General features: G+C 39.2%; 1 protein-coding gene across 4 annotated transcripts in view; it reads right to left on the bottom strand.

Moving 5' to 3' along the window:
- Positions 1-23,199, bottom strand: part of arhgap10 (Rho GTPase activating protein 10) — an 87,606-nt gene that overhangs the window by 48,102 nt on the left and 16,305 nt on the right. For 3 of the 4 annotated variants that reach the window (XM_047812552.1, XM_047812553.1, XM_047812550.1), the window contains exons 2-6: positions 9,641-9,736; positions 8,595-8,656; positions 4,928-4,999; positions 4,715-4,816; positions 1,445-1,600 (exon numbers count right to left, since the gene is read on the bottom strand). In XM_047812552.1, coding sequence (XP_047668508.1) covers positions 1,445-1,600; positions 4,715-4,816; positions 4,928-4,999; positions 8,595-8,656; positions 9,641-9,736 — 488 coding nt within the window. The remainder of the gene's footprint in view (positions 1-1,444; positions 1,601-4,714; positions 4,817-4,927; positions 5,000-8,594; positions 8,657-9,640; positions 9,737-23,199) is intronic. The other variant, XM_047812551.1, reaches the window with a different exon arrangement.

The following is a 23,199-nucleotide window of genomic DNA, read 5'->3' as shown; positions in this document are numbered from 1 at the left end:
ACACAAATCCGCACAGAGCCGATCGGCCCTATACGCTCACTACGCAATTTGCGTAGGGCCCCGCAAATTACGCAAGGCCCCGCCTCCCTCTGCCTTATCTTACATCGCGTGTTAATGTTTACTGTGTAGATGACAATATAAAGTGGTGCTATCCATCTGGCCATGAAAAGAGAAAAAAGAAACAAAATGAGAGTGAAATGTGAGAACAGCAATCAGGTAAACTTGTGTTCTCTTAAAAGTTTGATGTCAGCAAGAGCAAATAACAGTAAAGTTAAGTTGACGTGATTCTGTCTGTACTGTAGTCTCTATCTGACTAGCTAAATTAGCTGTGCAGTGCTGCCAGTGCATCTCTTGGCCTGTCTGTCTGTCACACAACAATTTATTGCCTGAACATTCGCGTGAATAAACGCCCAAGCGCGACGGTGTTTATAAACGGCAGCTCGATAGCCTCGCGTGAACATGCGTTCATATGCGTTCATATGCGTGTGCAATCGTGCACGAAATGTAGGAGGGCCCCTTAGCAGAATTTTACTTAGGGCCCCGGGGAGGTCAGGATGGGCTCTGAATCCACACCACACTTTTCGGATATTTCTGTGTTCTGTTGGCCTATGACATAAAATCCAAATAAAAGAAGTTTTTTTTTTGAGGTAAATACGAAAAAAAGTTTGACGTGACAAAATGTGAAAAAAGTATGAATACTTCTGTATGATTCGCTATGGCAACCCTTAACAGGAAAAGCTAAAGGTAGAAGAAGAAGATATATAAATAGATATCTGAGAAACCAGAAACTCTGACCTCATACATTCGCACATTATTTCTCACCGAGCCGTTCTAATCTGTGTCAAGTCCTTCCTTGTAATCTGTCTCAACTCTACTTGTCTTAACCATCGTTCCTACACTGTGTTCTGGATACGTTCCAACGTGATGACATAGTTACTTGGAGCATTATTAAAACTTTTGGATTGTATCATTTAACTGTATTAATTAACAACAGCCAGAAGGGAGCATTATACAAATCCAGATATGGATTTAATTTGATTCCTAATGAGGAAGAAACCTTGAGAGGAACCAGATTGTAGAACACGGATCGTTACGCCAGCATCTGAGTCATTTTGTATTTCTTCTAGCCAATCGGTTATGCATGCTAGAACACCAGTTATGTGTGGAATAAGCACTCTCGGGTGTGCTGCCTATAGAATAGGCCTATAGGAGGCTGTTACTATAGAAACGATAACACGGTGGAATATGTGCATGAATTTCGCTCTATGAAATAACTCCTGACCGATCGGATTGCAGAATTGTTCTGATCGTGGTACAGTAAGATGTACATTAACAGCTGTGCTTGTGAACCGTCATGGCAACAGCATCACGACAGTGAAGACATGTGAATGGCATGTTATTCTTAAGACGTAAATAGTTCTGAATGTAAAATTCATTAGCTAACATGTCTAAATGCATTGAGGCGAGGTAGGTAGAGGCGTGCGCTCACAGGCTCGACACACTCAAACTTCTTCCTCTCCTGGATTTCCTGCAGCTTGCACACATACTCCAAAGACTCCTCCTGAAAGTGCAGCCTCATCATCTCTACTACCCCATCTGCCTGAGAGAGAGAGAGAGAGAGAGAGAGAGAGAGAGAGAGAGAGAGAGAGAGAGAGAAAGAGGGGGGGAAGGGAGGGGGGAGAGGGGGGTATTTTAAACCACAGATGATAACGGTGCCACTATTATCATTATTAATTCAAATAACAGGCCTGTTCTTCTGAGTGAGTGAAAGAGTGAGTAAGCGAGTAATATAGCGAGTGAGCAAGGGTTAGTGAGTGAGCGTGACAGAGAGAGAGTGAGTGAGTAAGTGAGTGAGTAAGCGAGAGAGTGAGTGAGTGAGTGTGTGAGTGAGTGAGTAAGCGAGAGAGTGAGTGAGCGAGAGTGAGTGAGCATGAGAGAGTGAGTGAGTGAGCGAGCGCAAGAGTGAGTGAGTAAGTGAGTGAGTAAGCGAGAGAGTGAGTGAGTGTGTGAGTGAGTAAGCGAGAGAGTGAGTGAGTGTGTGAGTGAGTAAGCGAGAGAGTGAGTGAGTGTGTGAGTGAGTGAGTAAGCGAGAGAGTGAGTGAGTGTGTGAGTGAGTGAGTAAGCGAGAGAGTGAGTGAGCGTGTGAGTGAGTAAGCGAGAGAGTGAGTGTGTGAGTGAGTAAGCGAGAGAGTGAGTGAGTGAGCGAGAGAGTGTGAGTGAGCGAGAGAGTGTGAGTGAGCAAGAGAGTGTGAGTGAGTAAGTGAGCGTGAGAGAGTGAGTGAGTGAGTAAGTGAGCGAGTGTGAGTGAGTAAGCGAGAGAGTGAGTGAGTGAGTGAGTGAGTGAGTGAGTGTGTGAGTGAGTAAGCGAGAGAGTGAGTGAGTGAGAGTGAGCAAGAGAGTGTGAGTGAGCGAGTGAGTGTGAGTGAGTGAGTGAGAGAGAGAGAGTGTGAGTTAGCGAGTAAGTGAGCGAGTGTGAGTGAGTAAGCGAGAGAGTGAGTGAGTGAGTGAGCGAGAGAGTGAGTGAGTGAGTGAGCGAGAGAGTGAGTGAGCGAGTGTGAGTGAGTGAGCGAGAGAGTGAGCAAGTGAGTGTGAGTGAGCGAGTGAGTGAGTAAGTGAGCGTGAGAAAGTGAGTGAGTGTGAGTGAGTGAGTGAGTGAGTAAGTGAGCGTGAGAGAGTGAGTGAGTGAGTAAGTGAGCGTGAGAGAGTGAGTGAGTGAGCGAGTAAGTGAGCGAGTGTGAGTGAGTAAGCGAGAGAGCGAGTGAGTGAGCGAGTGAGTGAGCGAGCGAGAGAGTGAGCAAGTGAGTGTGAGTGAGCGAGTGAGTGAGCGTGAGAAAGTGAGTGAGTGTGAGTGAGTGAGTGAGTGAGTAAGTGAGCGTGAGAGAGTGAGTGAGTGAGTAAGTGAGCGAGAGAGAGTGAGTGAGTGAGTGAGTGAGTAAGTGAGCGAGAGTGAGTGAGTGAGTGTGTGCGAGTGAGTAAGTGAGATAGTGAGTGAGCGAGTGTGAGTGAGTAAGCGAGAGAGTGAGTGAGTGAGCGAAAGAGTGAGCGAGTGATTGTGAGTGAGCGAGTAAGTGTGTGAGTAAGTGAGCGAGAGTGAGTGAGTGAGCGAGCGTGCATGAGTGAGGGAGAGGCAGAGTGTTTACATAAAAAATAGAGAGAGAGACAAAGTCTAAACCGCAAGAGTAAGAAAGAAACCGACAATCAGAAAGAGAAACAGTAGACAGATGCAGAAGGTGTGAATTACAGAAATAGAGACAGACCGCATGAAAGACTGAGCATGACAGGAAGTCAGAGAAAGAGTCAGTTTGAGTTGACTCAGAGTGAGTGACAAGTAGATAAATGTGTGTGTGTTTGTGTGTGTGTGTGTGTGTGTGTGTGTGTGTGTGTGATACATAAAGAGATTGAATAAACCCAAAAACCAGACAGAAGAAAGAGGGAGCTGGTGAAAGTCACAAGTGTGTAGGAGGTGAACACAGTAAAACTGAGTGTGCAGGTGTAGCACTGCACTTATGTAGAACCTGCATGCTGATGCCTGTTTCTGTACAGACGATTAGCTAAAAATCTGTGACACATTACTCACCGACACCATTGTACATCAGATATAAACACAATTACACCAAGTCACACTTTTTTAACGCAGACATGAACTGTGAAGCGTGAACCAAATGCAGTTAAGAGTTTTCATTTACATGTCAGTCAACCTACAAGTACACAGATTACAGCCCTAGTGTCCCCAAAGCAGGTCTAAAGGACCATCTGGTAAACTCCCAGTTTATCACGATCCCTGCTACAAAAAGTGCTTTTAAAGGCAGGGTCTCTGATTTTTGAAAGCCAATGTCCACATATAAAATCACCAAAACAAACACGCCCCTAACCCAAATGGGTCCCACCCCTGTATCGATAGCTCCGCCCACACATACATACGTAACCCAGGCAACTAATGGAAAGAAACGTGTCTTTATCATAGCTGAAGGGAAGAACAATACGATTGCAGATAAACAAACAAGCAAAAATGACACACAAGCATAATCATGTAAAGGACAAAGGCATATATTAGTTCTGTGTAACAAAGCAAAACCAACGTTACTCACCTATCGAGAAGGAAAAAAGCGCCTCGGCATCTTAAGTAAAGTCGGCCACAGATTTGAATTTCCCGAGTCAATAACTCCTGAGCTAAACGCTGTTACTACACAAACACAGTTGCCTCTCTACATTACTACGATAGAAAAGAGGTGTTATTTGTGTAGTAACAGCGTTTAGCTCAGGAGTTATTGACTCGGGAAACTCCAATCTGTGAATATTTGGCCAACTTCCTGCTCCTTCAGGGTGGAAAGCTGATCCTATATTAACACGTCCTACTTCTTGCCTTATCATAAGTCTTTCTTTCTTTGTTTTTATCCTCCATGTCAATGTTAAAACCTCTTTCTGCTAATTTCACACATGCGCACTGGACACTCTCTCCGCACATATCGACAAGACCCGCCCCTTTCTGCTCAATGGCTACACGTTTGTTTTTTTTTTGTTTGTTTATTTTTCGGCCCGACTCAGTTTTCTGAAGAATTTCTCAAAAATCTGAGACCCTGCCTTTAAGTGTTTGCATCACACATTCTACATGGGTGTCAACAAAAAAAATGACTAGAAGAAAACTGGATCTTCTGCTTGTCAGAAGATCCAGAGAAGTCTTTATATGGACATGTGGGCTCTTAGTGAAAAGTACCTCTTGCAACTGCGGTTCCTTCTTCTTCGCCGACATGTTTAAGAGCTTCTCCAATGACGTATAATACTTCTCAGTTTCCTTCTCGTATTTCTTCCTCTCAGTCTAAAAACAGACCAATGAAAAAAAAAATTGCTATTTTTAACACCATGATGGAAACAGTGTTGTTGGAAAAGCTGCTGATGTCGGGTTGGGGGAAGGAATTAAAAGAAGTACTTTGGCTGAACCGAGCTGCTCCTTCCGAAACTTCTCTAGAGGCTTCATCAGTGTCTCTGTAATGTTCGTCATCTGTAGAAGACAAAATGTATTACATCTGTGACTGACATAATAATAGTAGTAGTAGTAATAATAATAATAATAATAATAATAATAATAATAATAATAATAATAATACAGTAGCAGTAAAAAAAAACTCCATTAAGCACAATTAAAGGCCATAACAAAAGGTTCTGTCCTTTCATATGTCTCATATCCTGTGGGAATTGAGTGCTTTTAGCACATTTCCAGAAGTTTATTTAAAACCCAGAAAATGGTTATGATAGGGAGTTGTCAAAGGAGTGGCGTCTCTGTAAGCTATTCTATTCCTATGTAGGTTAAAGTATAGATCAAGCCTATCTTGCAGGTACAAACAATACAGCAGGTAATTATACTAAATGTCAAAGCTGTCAAATTACACTGAAGATATAAGACATATCTGTGTAGGATTACGTTCTGGCCTGTTAATTTAATGCTGATTTTAGTCACAAGATACCTTCCTGGTCCCATAGAAGTTCTAACAACTCCAACTCACTCAAGGCCAATACTGTCCTCTCCCACAGACACTCTCATCCAATCCTGCATGCTCCTGCAGACACTTCTGACCAATTCTGTCGGCTCTTGCAAACACCTTTGACCGACCTGGACCACTCTCCCAGGTACGCTCGATCGAGTCTATCTACTCCGACCAACACTCTTGTCTAATTCTGTCCCCTCCTGCAGACATACTCAACAAACCTTGCATGCTCTTGCAGATACTCAACCAATCCCTTCTGCTCCTACAGCCATTCGACCAATCCATTCCTCTCTTGCGGACACTCTTGAGCAATCCTCTTTGCTCTTGAAAACTCTCGTGACCAATCCTTTCCACTTCCACAGGCACTGAATAAACTCCATCTGTTACTGCCAGAACTCTTGATCGGTTACATATGCTCCTGCAAACACTTGACCAATTTTGTCACCACCTGCAGACACTCGACCGATCCTTTCCCTTCTTGCAGACAATCCTGACCAATCCTGCATGCTTTTGTAGACACTCTTGACCACCACCCACCCCCCCACCCCTAAGAACATTTCTGACCACTCACATTTGTTCCTTAAGACACTCTTGATCAATTCTGTCCACTCTGGACTAATCTCACTTCCTCCGACAGACACTCTTGGCAAGTCCCGCATGCTCGAACTGTCCTGTAGATTGTCTTGATCAATCTTGTCCACTACTACAGACACTCTTCGTTATTCTACCTGCTCATAAAGACACTCGACGAATCCCATTAGTGCCTGCAGACACTCTTTACCAATCCTATCCACTCCTGCGGACATTATCGACAAACCCCCCTTGCTCCTGCAGACTTTTGATTGAACCCTTGCTGCAGATTCATTTGATAAATCCCATTCACCAGTGCGGATGTCTGACCACTTACTTACTGCACCGACCCACAATATCGAGTGGTTGGTTCTACCGTTCAAAATATAAACAAGTAATTTCCCTTCCAACAGGTTTCAAATTCACCTTTACCCAAGAGTAAACCTCCTGGCAGAGGCAAACTGGTCTTTGGTTTTAATACCCTGGCAGTTGGCACAATGGTACTACGAATCAAAAATTGATACCTTGCTATTAATCTGGATGATTTCAATACTAGAATATGTGTTTGTAACTGTAAGAGGTTTTCACACGGCGCATGACAAATCACTCTCAACTTCAGCTCGGCTTACATCTCTCTTATCCGAGCAGGTGCAGGACTATACTTATAATCATTATAGTCCATATCGAGGACATAAACATGTCCTGTAAAGATATAGTGTATACTCTGTGCTCACAAGACCAGAATTAACATAATTAGGAAGCAAAGCCGCATGAATGATTATTAGGACTTTTCCCAAACTTTTCCCAAATGTTGACCTAAAATGATTTATGGTAATGCCATAATTAAGTATAACATTTTAGTCATCGTTTTCACCCCTGATCCAATTTCGTTTTCTGCCTCTCTCTGCCTCAGCATGTCCGAGTTGGCGCACCCTGCCTGAGCTCTGCTGCATGACATCACCTCTCTGCCGTGTTGTGATTGGGTGGAGGCCCGGATCTGTCTTCACAACAAGCTAGCTGGTGCGAGTTTAGGTTTGGGCAGGGCCAGCACTGGCTTTGCTCTGTTTACTGAACACCAAAATGACACATTGAGGCCACAAGGATACTGTAACGAAGTCAGCCAATCCCAAATCTAATGCAAATCCAACACAGCGATATAAATCCAGAACACACACAAAGACTTAATGAGGTTTATAAAGAAATAGAGCCATAAAACTTTGCATTTCTGTATAATCCAGAGCCACTGCACATGTGACTGCCAAGACGGCATCAATATAACTAAAACAATCTGATACTCGTTATAAAAAGCAAGACAAAACAGGAGAAAAATGTAATAAAAACAAAAAACAGAACAAAACAAAAAACAAAAAGCAAGAAAAAATAAAGCAAGAAATTTGATTTTAGATTTGGGAATGGTAATAATAATTCTAATAATTATAACAATAATATTTTTATTATTGCTGTTATTATTATTATTATTATTATTATTATTATTATTATTATTACTTCTTCTTATTATTATTATTATGTATGTATGTATCTGCCCCAAACAATACTCAGCATTACAAAGCATAATAAAGCATTAAAAAACCATTAAAACAACATTTTTGCAAAATGAAAAACAAACAAAGATAAACACAGGGATCAGCACAGAGGAGATGGGATTTGTTGCTAACGCTAACACTGACTCACTCTTTCTGCAAGCCTGCATTCAGTAGAGAATCACTCCAGCCTGCAGCAAATAACCAACAGCAAAACATCCCACTTCCTGTGGAAAACTCGGAGTGCCCACTAACATGCAAGTGTGTGAATGTGCGTGCATACATGCGTGTGTGTGTGTGTATGTGTGTGTGTGTCAGGCCTATAGAGTAACAAAGCAGCCAAGTAAATGTTCTGAAGCCTGTGTATAAACATCCCCAACTTCACAGATCTTCACTAGGCACTTTATCCTGGTCAGGGTACTTTTAGATCTGGAGTCTGTCCAAGAAATAATAAGAAATATATCACTGAAATATATCCTGAATGAGTCGCTCCCCAAATTATTTCAGCTTCTCTATGGTGTTTTTACACTGTGTTCTGTCAGGTTCTGTAAACTTCAAGGATTTAAATGAGACTTGAGCAATATTTTGTAGAGGCACCACTGGCAGTCCCTATAGTGTACAAGGCTGGCAAACGTGATCCCCCATTCCTCCATTGTTCAAGCCACGAGAGTTCTGGAAGATCTTTGGACCACATGGTGCCACCTTCGTTTGGATCTACTTCGTTTCACATCTGCTCTCCAGAACCACGATGCTACAATCCACCCTGTAACTGATCCAGGGCAACCCTGTCCAGTATAAAGTGCTCACTAATGCTTATACATTAGTTTTGGTGTTAAAGTTTTTTACATTTCTTTTCACACATCGAGCCCGAGCTCCTCCCTCACGATTAGTTTTTAAAGCAACAGTTTTAAATACAGATTTATAACTGGATTAAAAAGAAACTTTAAAAACAACAAGTTGTTAGATTCTGTGAAAATACCCAGTGACTGAGAACACCTACCATCAGCTCCCTCTGATCCTCCAGGTTTCTGAGGAAGGAGGAAAACTCCTGTAAAGACTCATCTGCAACACACACACACACGGACACACACACGCACACACACACACACACACACACACACACACACACACACACACACACACACACACACACATTATTATTATTCCAATTATTGAAAGAAAGAAAGAAAGAAAGAAAGAAAGAAAGAAAGAAAGAAAGAAAGAAAGAAAGAAAGATAGAAAGAAAGAAAGCTAGAAAGCTAGAAAGAAAGAAAGAAAGAAAGAAAGAAAGAAAGAAAGCTAGAAAGAAAGAAAGAAAGAAAGAAAGCTAGAAAGAAAGAAAGAGAGTTAGAAAGAAAGAAAGAAAGAGTTAGAAAGAAAGAAAGAGAGTTAGAAAGAAAAGAAAGAAAGCTAGAAAGCTAGAAAGAAAGAAAGAAAGAAAGAAAGAAAGAAAGAAAGAAAGAAAGAAAGAAAGAAGTAAACTGCAAAGTAAACAAAAGAGATAAATAGACGAGAAAGAACAAAGAAAAGGAATAGCTAAAAGATAGATAAAAATATTAGGGACAAATGTATAAAACAAAAGAAATACCAATAGACCCTTTCTGTGAAGGAAGAAAGGATGAAAAAAAGAAAATTAAGAAAACTATAAGGATCAATGAAGCTTATTCAGTATCTTACTATGTTTTTTTTGTCTGAAAAGTATATGATCCCCTACTCTTATATGGGATCTACTGGCTCTATGTGAAAAATTGCATTCCTGGAGATGAAGAAATAAAATGATGACGATGATGATGAGTGTTGTCTGTTAAGCCAACATAATAATTAGTCACGCTGAGCAACAGTGCAAGTGTGTGACTTCTGGGTGTTGGCTGTCGATCCGCCTGAACTTTACCTTGTGGTTTTCCAATATATTTTAATTAAACAGCAAATAAATACAAATAAACTGCAAATAAAAGTGATTGTGCATGAAGCCATGAACTTGAACTTCAGTACAGAATCCTGATCCTTGAGCACCGGAAAGGGGGAAAAAAGTTAAACAGCTCTCACCGATGCACTTTTCATCGTCAGTCTTTGCGTCCCCGATGTACTCGAACTGGAAATCCTTCAGACACTGAGCAAACTTACGCTGGGCCTGAGAGAGCTCTGTAGGAATCAAGAAGATAGAGAAGAACTTCAGGAACCAACAAAGCACCAAGACATGATTCAGGCAATCATCTGAGGAAGGACCGAAAGGAAAAGTATCTCTGAGGCTTGCAGGAAGTCCTGCATAAAACGTATAGAAACAAATCTATGTGTAGATAAACACATGTCTCTATCCTGGTGAGGGGAAAAACCCGGAGACGGATTAGGAACGACTGAGTGGGGGAATCAGGAGAGACGTTTCAAATGGGAATAATTCTGGAACAGCTGCGTTTATTATAAACAATGATTCAAAGCTAGCATAAAAATTAACAGCATAAAAAAATTCATTCTCAAGTGTCTAATCATACAAATGTAAGATTTGCATTGGCATGAGGGTGTGTGTGTGTGTGTGTGTGTGTGTGTGTGTGTGTGTGTGTGTGTTAGGGATGCATTTAAAAATTTCAAACAAATGTTAGACAAATACAGAAACAAGTAGAGGCATTGTTCTGTTAAAGAACATCTGTGGTTCCTAATGTCCTAACGTCTCCAGTGAAGAAGGTGTGGCCTCTGAGTCTGTCAGTCACAGTGAAGGAGGTGTGGCCTCTGAGTCTGTCAGTCACAGTGAAGGAGGTGTGGCCTCTGAGTCTGTCAGTCACAGTGAAGGAGGTGTGGTTCAATTCAATTCAAGTTTATTTGTATGGCACTTTTTACAATTGACATTGTCTCAAAGCAGCTTTACAGAACATAAACAAAGAACAAAAGGTTATTATAAAAAAATAATAGAAAGATTAATAGAATACAAAATTCAAGATAAATATTAGATATATTTAGTTCACAATGTGTAGAAATTTATCCCCAATGAGCAAGTGTGAGGTGACTCAGGAAGCAGTGGCAAGGGAAAATCTCCCTTAGATGGTAAAGGAAGAAACCTTGAGAGGAACCAGACCCAATGGGGAACCTCATCCTCATATAGGTGACACTGGAGAGTGTGATTATGAATATACAGTCTCACAAATGTTGTATTGATGTAAAAGATCACATGGAGTTCACATCTCCTCTACAGTATAGTCTAACTGGAGCTGGTAGATCTCTAGATGCCTCAGGATCCTCAGAGTCGGCCTCGTCTCAGCTGAGGACCAAAATCTTCATCGCACCTAAGACAATCGGAGCTGGTACAGTTTCTGGATGCCCCGGGACGGGTAGAAAGAGAGAAGCGGTGGAGAGGAATTAACATACCTGCTGTTCATAATATTTGCAAGTCTGATATAATAGTGCACAATATTATGGGATGTATTATGTGTATGCCTGGGAAAATGTGTCTAACAGGAAGACTATTCCAAAGTTTGGGAGCTAAATTAAAAAAACTCTCTACCACCTTTAGTAGACTTAGATATTCTGGGAACTACCAAAAGTCCTGAGTTTTGTGATCTCAGAGAGTGTGAATGATTGTAACGTGTTAGAAGACTATTTAGATACATAGGAGCTAAACCATTAAGAGCCTTATTGATTAAAGATGCAGGACAACCACCTAGTAATGCATTACAATAGTCCAGTCTAGAGGTCATGAATGCATGAACTAGCTTCTCAGCATCAGATACAGACAGGATGTTTCTCAGCTTGGCAATATTTCTAAGGTGGAAGAAGGCTGTTTTTGTAGTATGGGCGATATGATTTTCAAAAGACAAGTTGCTGTCTTTTGAAGACAGAAAATTACAGCTCATCCAATCTTTTATCTCTCTAACACACTTAGCTAATTTGGACAATTTAGCCATTTCATCTGGTTTTGCTGAGATATATAACTGTGTGTCATCAGCATAACAGTGAAAACTAATCCCATGTCTTCTAATAATGTTCCCTAATGGAAGCATGTATATCGAGAAAAGCAGAGGTCCTAGGACTGATCCTTGAGGGACCCCATAATTAACTGGCAAAAAAATGGAGGATTCACCATTAAATTTTACAAAATGGTATCGATCAGACAGGTAGGATTTAAACCAACTTAAAGCCTGTCCATGAATACCTGTGTAATTTTGTAAGCGATCTAGGAGAATGTTGTGATCTATAGTGTTATGATGGGGCCTGAAACCTGACTGAAACTCTTCAAAGATATTGTTCTCCTGTGGTCTCTGAGTCTGTCAGTCACAGTGAAGGAGGTGTGGCCTCTGTGTCATTCAGTTCCAGGGAAATAGGTGTGGTCTATTAGCTCATTAATTCATGAAAACTAAAGCACTTTAAATCACTGTGGTGAAACCATATAGTTCACTACAGCAACACTGAACTGAATTGTTTTATTCACTGGCTGCTTTAAATATGATGTCGAAAGGCCAGATCACTGATTACTGCTTTAGCGTTCCAAATATTTAGGAATTGCAGCATATTGGTAAGCTGGGGGAAATCCCAGCTGGATAGAATTGTGGTGTTAAATAAAGCTTTTAGGAAAGAATTTAAGCTTTTTTTTTCCCTCTGTGTAAAGTGTGTGTATGATCTGTTAGTGCGCTGTTAACACTGTGGAAACACGATCCGTTCATACAGTCCCGACGGGAAATCCCTTCATCGAGGACATCCCACGAGGAGGTGCATGAGAGAAACAAACAGGGTATTTTCAGATGAGAGTCATGATTGGTATCCATCTGTGCAGAGATTTCAGTTTCACAATACAGCTCTGGAAAGGAAACTGATCTAAACAGTACCAACCATCGATTAGGCCGACTTTTTATTTTCATTTTTGAAAGAATCCAAGCTATGGCGATTTTAATTCAGGAATAGTGAGGATTAAATATTAGACTTCAGAAAAGCAGCGCAAATTTAGTTTAGTATGCTGATGATTAGGGTGCAGAAAATTGGCGCTGGGTAACGTGAGTGTTGAAGAGGACCCTGTGACAGCTCATTCAGACTATTCTGCCTTATTCATGAAGCATTTTGGTGAAGACGGTAATAGAAAAGCATTCACACAGTCAACCAGAGATCGTAAGTTCACTTTTCTAGCACAGTGGAAAGACTAGCCAATGAATGCAATGGAAGAACATGCAAGAACAAGCATAGGACAAACATCTATGCAGCTCTTGGCTGAGGAATGAAATTTTTCAAGGAACTATTGCTTTTAAAAAAAAAAACAACTCCCACTCTTTCCAACATATTCAGCGATCTTTCCCTGACACCCACTGTTTTTTATTCTTTGCACTTTGCTGTGAAAAAAGACTTATAATTCCAAAGCTGTGACCTTCTAAAAGAAAAGCACTCTCAAGCCTCAAGACAGATAAACCTGTATGTATCTGGCAGCCCTGGGGCAGATTCTGGGCAGCCTGTAACCTTACGAACACAGCTGATGCATTGTTTACAGTACTCCGGCCCTCATTACTGGACTCAAAATAGATGTCAGAGGAAGGGGTGTATTTTTTCTGTGTCATGTGTGAGGTAACGTCTCTGTTTATGTACGCTGAGCTAGATCACAGCTGCAAACTCTGCCGCATGCTGCAACATGCAGCAAGGCGTTGGTGTGTGGTTGTTTACTGGGTTTCACAACCTATGGCTTGGGTTCTGCTCATGCTTAACCGACAGAGGTACGAAGAGGAACTCAAAGTAAAAAAAATAAAGATTTCCTTTGCACAAACATTTCAGTGACAGCGCTGCACATAATGCAGAGCCATAAACACTTCAGCCGCGGCCTTTAAACGATTGACGGCATTGAGTCAGAAGTCATGCATTCTCGTTCAGCCAGAACGCTTCGGAGAAGGAGGTGTGGTTGAAAAGCTGACATGACTCACAGAATGTGTGGTATTTACTATGGGGAGACTAAGAAACTGTTGCATATACAGAAATAACTATCTGAGGTGAGCAATACCATGATAAAGTATTTCAGTGAATTCGGTGAAATTTAAGGGGTTTGCATTTTATCAGTAAAGTAAAAAAACATTATCTGGTTACTAGAAGCTCTTTAATATGGTAGTAATTACATTATTACAACAGTGAATAGTATTGCTAGTATCATAACGTTTAGTAGTTACACAATAGTACAGAATTAGCTAAGATTAGAGCACCACCCTAATGTACTACAGCATGGCTAACATGTATTTCTACAATACTCCAGTTACTCGTGCACAACAGTTACTACTGTACACTAGAAGTAAACATTAGCTCTATGACTACACTACAGTTATTCATTCATAGTATAACTATAGTACCTAGAAATAACCAGATAGCCACAATAAAGTAGTGCACAACTATATTTACTACTATAGTTACTGTACTCAACATTATCATACTCGATTATGACAGTTAGAAGTAACCCAGATATAACCATATAACTACAATATAATGACTTTACAAATACAGCTACTCATGAACTACAATTATTATGCTAATAGCAACCCAGAAATAATCATTTAGTACAACTGTTCAGGTGGAATTATCCTGCGTTCTAACCATCACAACACGCTTTTAATTCCTGTTGATGAAATAAGCTTGCCACTGAGGGGTTAAATCACAGTGCAAGTCCCAAGCCCATACCAAATGGAAGGATTGAGGCAGGAAGGCGTAAAAACCCGTGCCAAGATCTAAATCAGAAAGCTGTAGCGACCCTGAAGCGACCCGGAACAGTCGAAGGACAACAGCAACAAATAGTACTATAGTAACTGTATCAACATTACTTACAAATATCCATATAGCTAATATATAGCACTACAGTTACATATGCATTACAGTTACTATAGTAACCCAGAAATGACCATATGACTACCGTATATTACTACATCACTACAGTTGTAGTGTAGTTATAACCTATGTCCAAAATAACCTAGAAATCACCAGATATTATGTTGCCTAATAAAATATGACTGTAGTTACTTAAGACAAAGTTACACGTGTACTACAGTTATTACACTCCAAAAACAAAGCAAACACCTACATGTGGCCAAATAGGTACTATAGATCATGGTATAGTACACTACTACAGATAATGGTATAGTGCTATAGTTACAATAGTTACCAAAACTCATTATATAATATCTTTGTAAATTTATACAACATAAATAATCAGTTATTAATATACAGTGCTATACTTTTATATTGAACAGTTTTACAATGTAGATACTACACTATATGGTAAAAATATCATATTGAAATAAAAACTGCTATGCATTTATTAGAGAGTACTAGTTAGTTACTATACTATATACTGAAATAACATTATGGCCTAGTTAGTACAAAAAAAAGTGCACTTTTTATTACATGAAATATGGCCTCACTATTAAATGTGAAACTCTAAAGAAACTCTCTAATAAAATAAATAAAATTTAAAAAAAAAATCTGATGATCGTAGCAAGAGTTTAATGACCTCTAAATGTATTTTTTAATAAAACTTTTATACACAATTTAGAGATAGGCCAACATTTCAACCAGCAAAAGTTCTTATGTTAAAACTACAAAATAGAATTTTAATTCTTTTAATAACTGCAACAGCGTGTGATAATGTGACACAGTACAATTGTATCAGTTTGAAAACATGCGAGCTGAAAATGCTTTTCGGTGGCATCCTATCTTTGGGAAATAAATGCAGAAAAACAAGCTGACCTATAAAGACTGAAGCAGTAAACACGAACGTACATCCAGAAACATCTGCATAACGGAGAGATGTTAAAAAATGGGTTGAGGTAATGTTGTCAAAACAGGAACCCTGGCACATGATGGCAGGTTTTTTATTTTGGTTTAAACATGAAGGCCTGTGTTTAAAAATGGCGGCTTGTCCTCATAGTTAGCTGGAATGCAAGACACATACTGTACTGTATAGCCACAAAATCCCTTGCCACTTAGGGGTAATACGATCTTATAGTCCTTAAAAAGCAGCTAAATTCAGATAAGACTTATCTCGGCACTGTGGCCGTGGCTCAGGGTGTGGCCTAATGTGTTTATTTTGAACCCTATCTTATTTGACCTCATGAGAAAACATTAATAGTTTAAATGAAAGCAACAGAAGTTTAATCGTAGCCTGGTTTATGAACTACTAAATCATTTTCACTTCAGTTTTAAGTCATAATTGAAGATCCCCCCCACCCCTGGTAAGGGCATCAGTTGCTAGAAATAAAACTCCTCTGCGATTCTGTTCTGAATTTATTTCTGTAGGTAGTCAAGATGTATAATCACTGCACATAGAAACTTTATAGAACATTTATAAATAACTCAACATAAACAGAAGCAACTGTAAGAAAAATGATAAAACTTTAAGCTACTAATCTGATCACACGGTGTCCGTCATACGGTGTAGTTTTCTGTTAGAAGTCATGGAAGCAACATTTATGGAAGGAGTCTCCAGTGTGAGCTCTTAGGAACAGGGAGTTTTCCACCACAGTTAAGTCTTCATGATGAGAAGAGCTTTTTTTCTCTTCTGTCTTATTAGCTTTAAGAAAAAAGAAAAAAAAAAAGAAAAAAGAAAAAAAGAGATGTCCGGTGCAACAGCGGCTGTTTATATCTGCTGTAATGGAAGTGAGAGCAGGGACTAATTTCGTGGAAGTTCCGCAACATTAAATGGTTAAAAAGTGCAATAATAAAAAAGTGCAACAAAGTGCTCGGTAATAAATTTTAAAATGTTGAGATCGACAAAAAGCTGTGGGTCTAAAAGGACATTTTAAACTATTGGAAAAGAGCCACGTCACTTTGTATCATGTCACGTGTCACGACCCTGGTATGGATTATTGTCCTATTAGACCGCTGTGTGTTATTCCGCCATCCTGGGTCTTGATCGTAAAAGTAGGATTTTTATATATTCTGTATATATCGTTTCATGCTACTGATTGGCAGCAGATGACAGAATGTCACTTTAATTCTCTACTAATCACGACGTATCTTAAGAATAACTTTACACCCTGACTTAGGACTGATCTTATCTTATCTTACCTGGGCGCAACTCAGGTCCGATATAAATATAAAAATATGATTATTCTTAGTCTGATATGAATCATATTGAAACACTTCACTGATACAATTAATCCTCACCTTCTTTCCTTCATGCCCATACATCTGTTATCCATTGCCTTAGGCTGCCATAAAAGCCTTCAATATTCAAAGAACCCTAGAAGAGTGAAGGTGCTGTCCATGTTGGAATTTTGAGCTGTTCCTTTACCCCCTGTACCTGGTATCGAGGACATGGAGTAAACACAAAAACACAAGAGACACCTTTGTTTAAGGTGACTTGTGCTTGGCAGGACACAAAGCCCTAGTGTCTGATTGTCTTACAGAGACATGCCTCCCTGTGCTCTGTAATTTCAGCACTACTTAGGACTACTTAACCATGCTCAAAAACATCCATTTGGACTTGGCTAATATTAGGCTTAGGGGATAATTTCAGGACAGCATGATCATTGTTAATGGTGCTCACTTTTATTTAAAAGGGGGCAATTAAGCACAGTGTTTTCTCAAAGCGTGAAATATGAAAGATTATTCCCTACGCACATTATTTTGGCGTGAACCAGGAGTTACAAATTCGTCTCACCCAAAGCCGAAGCACAATTACGCCAAGTCAAATTACGCCTAGCTCTGATGAGTTGCATATTTTCAAAAACACAGGAAAATACCTGTTATGTTCTGGCCCTCCAGGACTAATCAGAACCTCCCCTCTATATCCTCCATCTAAATATATCTTTGTGAATGTGAACCACGCCACTGCACTGAGGAAACCAGAGTGGAAAATAAAGCCACTGGAGCCCAGTTTGGTGTAAACAGATGATCTGACGTGTAATTTAAGTTATGACATAAGGGCACTGTCGAGCAAATGTGTTCTAATACAGGTTCAAAGGTCACCTGTAAAACAACACACACTTTTACTTGAGATAAACAGAACTTGGATGAAGCAGCCAGAGGAAGAGCAAGCTGCTGCGAGGAAGCTACCCCGCAGGGCCGGCTGAGATATAGTAATATCAATATTGTGAAAAATTAGGTCATAGTAAACTTCCCTGAAAGATGACTGAAAGTGTGGAATCTTGTTTTATCTATATCTTGACTGACTAGAAGCTGCTGATTTTTTGTTAACATTCTGTTTACTGTTCAAATCGGAAAATATTTTTGTAAAATTTGTTGTCATTTTCTTCTACTTTCTACTTTTTACTTTTATAAACTGCATAGTCCTAGAATTCCTGCCATTCCTACCTACAATCTGTAAAATCTCAGTCGACAGTCCGTACCTACAATTACTACAGATCCTAACTACAATTCCTACCTACAATTTCTATCATTCCTACATTTTATACAATACAATTCCTACCTAATATTTTTCGACTATGATTCTTACCTACTATTCCTACCTGCAAACTGTACTATCCCTAACTACAATTCCTATCAACATTTCGAACATCATCTACCTACAATTTCTATAATTCATTAAATCAATTGAGTTTTATGAAATCACAACCTACCTCAATTCTTACCTACAATTTGTACAATCCCTGCAACAACATCTATCTACAATCCCTACCATTCTTAACTACAATTCCTACTGTACCTACATCCTACACTATGTATAATACCGACCTACAATTCCTACTATACCATTCCTAACTACAATTCTTACATACAGTACATATAATAACAACATACAATTCATACCATTTCTACTGAGAATTTGTAAAATCCCTGCCAACCATCCCTACCTACAATTCCTACCGATCCTAATTTCAATTCCTATCTACATTTTGTAAAAATACCTACCTACAATTCCTACATTTCATACAATCCTTACCTATATAACGCATATTAACAGCAATCCCTACCATTTCTACCTGTAATTCCTCTTACACATAAAACCTACCAATAAGTTCTATAATTCCTACATTTCTTGAAACCCAGACCTACCATTCCTACCTACAATTTGTACAATCTCTGCTAACAACCTATCCCTAATCATGTTTCTTACTATTCCTATTTAAATTCCAATATACATTTTATACAATCCCTACAACTCCTTACAAACATTCCTACCTACTTAAAAAAAACAAAAACAAAAAAAAACGTAACCTACATTTCCTTCTTTCCTGGGAAAAATGTCTACACTCTTAACTGTAAAATCCTCTTACCTCAACCCAATCATTCTTTCGCTACTAGACATGGCATGTGGTAACATATGAACCTCAAACTGAATCTGTAAGCATATCAAAAGAGGAAATTTATGGTTACCGACTTCAGCAGGGTATCGACTTTATCAGCAATATCAAACTCTGTGATTTATTTAACAGTGGCCATGCCAAGCTTGCCAAAACATAAAGCGACTACAGTTTTCTTTATTGATCATATCAGATAAACTAGCTAGGTGGAAAGTTAGCATGTAGCATGTTCTCTACACACTGGACGTTACTAGCTATTTTGTGTATACACGAGGCTTACTGATGTCAGTGTAAAATGTAGCATTGGAAATTATATTTACTCTAAATATCACTTCATCTGTAGTTTTGTTTTTATGTTTTCTTTATTTGTATTTATGTTCCAGAAACAGAACAGACAGCAGATCTAACAGCAACCATCTATTTTCATCGCACTGTTACTTGAGTCTTTCCTAAAACACCCCAAAATGCCTTTTTATGATTCATGGCCTTCTTGGGTCATGTTCAGAGTATGATACACAGAGCGTGTGGATAAAAGCCAGCGAGGTCATTTACGATGACGTACTCTGATTACAGCCATATGGAGGGTTCGGCTAAGAGGCTCGAGGTGTATCTGATGGGCCTCAGCAGCACGGCATGACCGATTACAAATCCTGGTACTAAAGGAGTGATGGAACCGTATATGAATATGTTTTTCAGAATGAAGAGATACTGGGCCTCATTTGTCAAGCTGGATATGATGGAAGTTCTGGAAAACATTCATGTCCTACAAGAGTCTACAAACTTGTTAGAAGAAGGAACAGATGTTTAGGGTCCGATACAAATAAAAATCTGAAGTTTAATTTGGTTCCTTATTGGTGTGCAAGCTAGCAACATTTTACAGAGATGATCACAGCGATGAATTGACGTAATTTCAAAAACAGAATAAGATGAAACAGAATAAAAGCTGTAAAGATTTAAATGAAGTTAATAAGAAGTTATCTCTAATTAGAAGTTATCTCTAACATCGATCTCTAACGATCAAGACTGAGGTGACGATGGTGAGGAAAAACTCCCTGAGAGGATATGACGAAGAAACCTTGAGAGGAACCAGACTCAGTAGTGAACCTCATCCTCATTTGGGTGACAATGGATGTAATGAAAGTCAATAAATGGAAATGGAAATAATCGCAATAGTTTTTTTTTTTCGCATTGTAAAGTCAAATCGTTTATCCTGTAGTTTGACCAAATCAGTTGCAAATCAGTTCCAAATCCTGACTTTTTAATATATTAATATATTCATTCTATATTAATACATTTGTTTAGAGCAGCAGTGTCCAATCCACAAAGGGCCGGTGTGGGAGCAGGTTTTCATTCCAACCAAGCAGAAGTGTTTTCATTTGTGTTTCATTTTAAGCAAGCTTCACATCTTCAGGTAAATTCTTGGTTTAAATGTTGCTATATTGCCACTAATTCACACAAGTGGTTTGAAGTATATTCTGTAAAACTAAACACTGTAAAACCTACAACTAACTAAGAAATATATAATTTATGAACCAAGAAAACTAGTATAGAAAAAAAAACCTTTTTGTGAAAAACTTTGGTAACATAATAGCTATACATAGCCTTAAAACCAACACAAGAAATAACCACTCAATGAAATCAGGTTAAGGATCGTTAGACCCATATGCAAATTAAGGTTAGAAGCCACACCCCCACCATTAGGAGCAACACACTTCATCATTATATTATATATATAGTAAAATTTTATTTTTGTTGTTGTTGCATGTATGTAAGTTGAAATGCAGATCAGTTATTGGGTGCAATTTACAGGTGACAGTCGTTCGCCAATGTACAGAATACACGTCAGTGATCTAAATAAATACTATCCAAATAAATCCGTGCTTTTTAAAATTTATTTGTTTATTTATTTAATTTTTGTGCACCTTCCTTCAAAATTTTATATTTTCTTCCCAAAACGTTTCATGAGTATCTGTGCTGGAATAAACCAAGATCCACACCCAGAGGAGAAAAGAAAAAACACAAATATGCAGACTAATCAATCACAGCATTTTCCATTTCTCTCCTTCTTTCCTTCTCTCTCTTTCTTTCTCTCTCCCAGACAACACATGTGTCCAAGACTAAATCGATTCAGTCCTAAAAAAAAAAAAAAAATTAAATTTTTAGTGTTTTACATTGAATTCGACAGATTCTCTAAATCAGCTCGGTCCAGCTTATGTACAAATGCGATATGAACAGAAACGGAGCTTTTTTTTTTTATCTTTTGTGTCACATTGAACAAACCCATCCACTGCACCTGAGAACCAAACCAGATTAAGTTGTGTATTTGACTTCAAAGATCCCTGCTGAGTCCGATTAAATATCCGCTCCGAAGACATTACCCAGCACTGAGCTTCCAATCCTTTTAAAGTCATCCGAGAAAGAAACGAAGGAAAGAGTTCGAGATTTCCCTGCAGAGTGCCAAAAACCCTTCCCATTGTGAGTCAAAATGCTAAACTATCCTGTTTATCCCCAGTATAATTCAGGGCTCGATGGCTGAGAGCCACATGGAAAGCACCTGAGATTTAAGGGGCCGTGGTATGTGACTTAAAGTGAAAGTGAAAATGATCATCAAGGGCAATTTGGCACCAAAAACAAACAGGTTAAGTAACACGGTGTGATAGACTTCTAAATATACTGAAAATCACAATGCAGGTAAAGAAAGAAGTGATATAATTAAGCAAAGTAAACAATGTATGCATGCAGTAAATATGGTCTTCCATGCACTGTACATTATAATTAAAAATTCTCTCTCAAAAAAAATGAATAAATAAATAAATAAATATTTCTCCCGCTCAATAAACATGACAGCTGAGCCAATCAACAAGCAAATCTGGAAGGCTTAGTATGCGTTTTCGTTTCCGTCCGGAAGCCCCGCCCCTTCCCCATCTCTCATGGACTTGAGGGGTGCCATTAACTTTATATACACAGTATATATTTGTACAGTATTATATTTAAGTTTATTATATTTATTTGGAACGCCAGGAAGAAAATATTAAGTGAAAACAATTCAAAATTTATCTGGAAAAGAAAACCGAAGCAAGAGGACATGGCGAGACAGATGGCTTGAGACATGATAAGACAGCTGACGGAACCTGACAAGAACATGACGAGAGACAGGAGATGAAATGAAAAGACATAATGTTATTAATGATGATGATGATGACGATGATGGGACAAAAGGGGACAGGATGAGACAAGGCATGATGGGACACCAGGACAAGATGTAAGACAATGAAACAAAACGTGACATGAGAAGACGGGACACGTGTCCTGAGATGTGAGATGTGAAAACAAGATGAAGCATGATGGGATAAAACATGGGACTGGACACAAAAGTACACACGTTTACTAGGTTTTTAAGTCATTTAAGATGTTATACAGATAAAATTGTGTGTTTCTTTGCTTAGATTGTTAATTATACAGAAATAAAACCTGGCTCTCTTAGCAGTCATTCAATGGTTGTCCAACATATTTTGATAATTGAATCAAATCGATACCTTGAAACGAATTGAATCGACTCATGAGTGGATTGATTCATCAGACCTCAACTCAACACGTGTGTGGAGCTTCACTGTGGTGAGCAGAACAGCACTGAGGTGAGAAATAAAAGAAAAGAAGACGACTGGAGTGAAAAGGAGGAGAGGAAATGAGAGCGAGAAGTGAAGTAAGAAAATATGAGAGGAGAAATGAAGGAAGCGAGGGAATAAACAGCCTGAAACGATCTGGTCATGTGATAAACGTGTTAAACATACTTCTGAGTAATGGGCTGAAAGTGACTTCAGGCTCTCGGCCTTTAAAAACATTTTTCTCTAACGTTTACTTTTAATTCTGGTAATAAAGGCTTCTTTGATTCCACTTCCTTTTGGGTTGCTGTCTTTTGTTTTCTATGAAAACTCTCAGCACATTCATCACCCTGCTCCTCGGTGTGTACTCTGGCACGTGTGATAAGACGGTTACCGATGTTATTTTAGCTATTATTATTGTAGCTCTTTAATCAGACGCTGCCTCCGTGGTCTCGTTTAAAGCCGTCGAGGGTCACGCCAGAGCGCGAGCAGGATTCAGCATCCATCCCTTTTCCCCTCGCAGATCCTTCCTGTTTGAGTGACATTACTTTTCCAGTCCACTCACTTTTTTTTTCCTTTTTTTCCCCTCTCCTGGGGCCTCTTTTAACCCCGCAGCAAAATTAATAGGCGATGACTAGGCGTCTTTCGGAGTTGTGATTAATTACCAAATGAATTCATAATGGTGCAAGATCGTGAAAGAGCATGTACGATATTTTTGAGTCACGAGTTGATGAATCCTGGTTGAGTGAATTTTTTTTATCCCCAAAAATCTCAGTGTAGATGCTGTACAACAACC

Source organism: Tachysurus fulvidraco, chromosome 4 (genome assembly GCF_022655615.1).
Source record: "Tachysurus fulvidraco isolate hzauxx_2018 chromosome 4, HZAU_PFXX_2.0, whole genome shotgun sequence".
Taxonomy (NCBI): Eukaryota; Metazoa; Chordata; class Actinopteri; order Siluriformes; family Bagridae; genus Tachysurus; species Tachysurus fulvidraco.
This window is presented reverse-complemented; position numbering and strand designations above follow the sequence as displayed.